General features: G+C 56.0%; 1 protein-coding gene across 1 annotated transcript; it reads right to left on the bottom strand.

Moving 5' to 3' along the window:
- Positions 1 to 553: 553 nt before the first annotated feature.
- Positions 554 to 2759, bottom strand: LOC108446080. The gene is made up of 2 exons (XM_017731600.1): positions 2529 to 2759; positions 554 to 2390 (listed from the first exon to the last, which is right to left on the bottom strand). The coding sequence occupies exons 1-2, from the start codon at positions 2631 to 2633 to the stop codon at positions 1695 to 1697; spliced, it is 801 nt and encodes a 266-aa protein (XP_017587089.1). The 5' UTR covers positions 2634 to 2759; the 3' UTR covers positions 554 to 1694.
- Between the last annotated feature and the right edge of the window lie 400 nt (positions 2760 to 3159).

The following is a 3159-nucleotide window of genomic DNA, read 5'->3' on the forward strand; positions in this document are numbered from 1 at the left end:
TTTTTCTCTTCTGGGTCCAGCACCGCCACCACCACTGAGAACTTAAGGATAACAGGAAGGGCTTCTATAGATATGTTGCAAGCAAGAGAGTAGGGATAATGTGGGCCCTCTTCAGAAGGAAACAGGAGACCTGACTACCCTGCACAAAGAGAAGACTGAGGTTCTCAAGGACTTCCGTGCCTCAGTCTTCAATGGCAAGTACTCCAGCCACACCACCCAAGTCGAGAAAGGTAAATGCAGGGACTGGGAGAATGAACACCCTGAGCCCACTGTAGGAGAGGATCAGATTCAAGACCATCTAAGGAACCTGAATGTGCTCAAGTCCATGGGACCTGATGAGATACATCCCCAGGTCCTGCGGGAGCTGGCAGAAGAAGTTGCCAAGCCATTATCCATCATTTTTTGAAAAATTGTGGCAGTTAGGTAAAAGACCCTTTGCCCCCCAGCAGCCCCGGCTCTGCGGGCACCTCAGTCTGGGCCGCCCCGCAGCCCCTCTGCACCATTGGCCACTGGGCCAGCTGTGCCTCCAGCTCCTTGCGCAGAAGACCTGGGGAACCACTTCTACCCCGAGCAATGGTGACGGTGCTGCACAGCCCCATGGAGCTGCTTCTCCTGTCTGGCTTTACAAGGTCCTCCACTTCCATCACCCTCCTCCTCACGGGTTCCATAGGACAGCTGCTGCCCAGCTCTGGAGATTGATGGACATTTCCCAGACATTTCATGGGCAAAGGAGTGGTGAGGATGTGTTGTGATGGTGTGGGACCTGAGCAGGACATACACAACATGTAATAATAAAGGGTGGAGAACTTGCTGAGTTGGGCAGGAAGAGTTTCATTTCTTCCAGTGGGCCCATGGTTTGGATTTGTGCTGAAAAGACTGTTGATTGATAACCCCAGGATGTTTCAATCAGTGCTGAGCATCAAGGCCTTTGCTGCTCCTCACACCACCCTGCCAGCTGGTGTTGCACAAGGAGTTGGGAGGAGACAAACTCTTCAGAAGGGCTCAGCAAAGAAGGAGAAGCAGTGGGGTAGCCCTGTATATGAGGGAATGTTCTGACTGTCTAGGAATTGACAGTGGTGATGAAAGGGTTGAGGGTTTATGGGTAAGAATCAGGGGAAGAGCAGATCTCAAAGTGGGAATCTTCCCAGACACAGAGGGAAGGCTGGTAGGCAGATTGGTAGTTCCCAGGGTCCTTCATTCTATCCTTAAAGCAGGGTGAAATGAAGTTTCCTGGATTGTCCACAGCTTTCCTTCTATGACAAAAGTGACCTGCTTGGTGGGAGAGGGAAAGGCTAGGGACAGTGTTTACCTGGGCTTTTGTTAAGCCTTTGACACCGCTCCCCAAAGCATTCTTGTGGAGAAACTGGCTGCTCATGGCTTGGACAGGTCCACTGTTCACTGTAAAAAAGGGTCTGGATGGCCAGGTCCAGAGAGTGGTAGGGGACAGTTTGATTCAGCTGGTACCCAGTCACCAGTGGGGCTCCCCTGGGCAGCACTGAGACCAGTCCTGTTTCTACTGATGACTTGGAGGAGGGGACCCTCAGCCAATTTGTAGAGGACAGCAGGCTGGGTGGGAATGTGTGTATGCCAGAGGACAGGAAGCTCTACAGAGGGATCTGGAGAGGCCCAAGAACTGTCCCAGGCAGTTCCTGAAACTCCCTACTCCCCTACCCCTCTCTGACTACTCATGATTACTACACCCTTTTTCTCTTCTGGGTCCAGCACCGCCACCACCACTGAGACTTCAAGCGGATGGAGAAGCACCGGCGGCGCTGAACATAGCGTGTCTGCAAGGCTTCCAGGTGTCTCTGAAGCCGGGCAGTAAGCTGCCCCAGGAACCTTCCAGCAGCAGTGCTGGTGCTGTATTCCAGCTCCATTGAGCTGCTGCTGCTGCTGCTTTCCAATACAATGGGATTCATGATCACCACTAGTCTAGGGAGCAACCTGGCTATTGCCACAGATCTTCTGCGTTGCAGCATCATGGAGCTGTTGCTGCTACATTGTCTTATGTTCTTATGTTTGTCCTTTTCTATCACCTTGTTCATGTCTGGCCTCACCAACTCCACTCCAAGGCACTGGGGAGGCTCTCTGGCCCCCAGCAGCCTTGGCTTCCCCTGCACATCAGCATGGACCACCCTGGTGCTCCCCCTGCCCCATCGCCACTGGGCCAGCTGTGCCTCCAGCTCCTTGCGGTGCTCCTCGAAGAGCGCCTGGGAGTCCCGAGAGCTTCGGATGAACCTTGGGAAATGCCTCCTGGAGCTCATGGAACTGCGTGGGGTACTGCCATGGGACAGCTCAGTGTCTGCTGATCTCTGTGCCCTGTCCACGTTGCTCTGCCCCTCCAGCCGGCCTCTCGCTGTGCTTGGATGCTCTGAGTTCTGACGGATCCTCTGCAAGAACCACAGAGGGGTGAGACAAGAGGAGCTCCCCAGGATGCTTCACACTGTCCTGCCACGCATGCCACACCAACCCCAAACCCACATGGCCCAGCCCAGCCCAACCCACACAGCAGATCAGAGGCCGCCTACCCACAGACACTTGTCCCGTAGCATGGCAGTGACCAGGATGAGCTGCAGCACCACCATCGTGATTGCCACCAGCTCACCCATGGTGAAGATGTTGAGGAACCCCATGGCACCGTCCCTGGCAGTTCAGGTCACCAGCACAGGCTGGTGAAGATGTTCCCCAGTGACCTGGGGGGCCCCAGTGAAGGGGCCCCAGTGAAGGGGCCCCAAACCTACTGGGCTGGCAGAGGCTATGGTGATGCCAGTCTGCGGTGTCACAGTGTCCCATGGCCCCTTTTATACCCCAGCCGGGGGGCAGAGCCCCCTTTGTGACAGTGTGGGACAGCGAGGGCCCCCTGTGTGACATCACGGGACAGACAGAGCCCCTGTGTGACATCTGAGTGCCACTTGACAAAGGGGACATGCCTGCGTGCCAGGATATGGAAGTGGAGCCCCCAGGAGCACACAGCGGGGCCCCCAGGAGCACACAGCGGGTGCTGGGCAGCTGCAGCTCCCCATGGCAGCGCCCCACGCAGTTCCATGAGCTCCAGGAGGCGTTTCCCAAGCTTTATCTGGAGCTGCCAGGACTCCCAGGTGCTCTTCAAGGAGCACAGCAAGGAGCTGGAGGCCCAGCTGGCCCAGTGGCCAATGGTGC

This window comes from Corvus brachyrhynchos, unplaced genomic scaffold, assembly GCF_000691975.1.
Source record: "Corvus brachyrhynchos isolate BGI_N302 unplaced genomic scaffold, ASM69197v1 scaffold5254, whole genome shotgun sequence".
Lineage (NCBI taxonomy): Eukaryota > Metazoa > Chordata > Aves > Passeriformes > Corvidae > Corvus > Corvus brachyrhynchos.

Excerpts from the sequence above, each read along its gene's own strand:
- LOC108446080 (XM_017731600.1), bottom strand. The coding sequence starts at position 2,633 with ATGGGGTTCCTCAACATCTTCACCATGGGTGAGCTGGTGGCAATCACG. Across the intron at positions 2,391-2,528 it reads TACGGGACAAGTGTCTGTGG|AGGATCCGTCAGAACTCAGA; the intron begins GTAGGCGGCCTC and ends TGGTTCTTGCAG.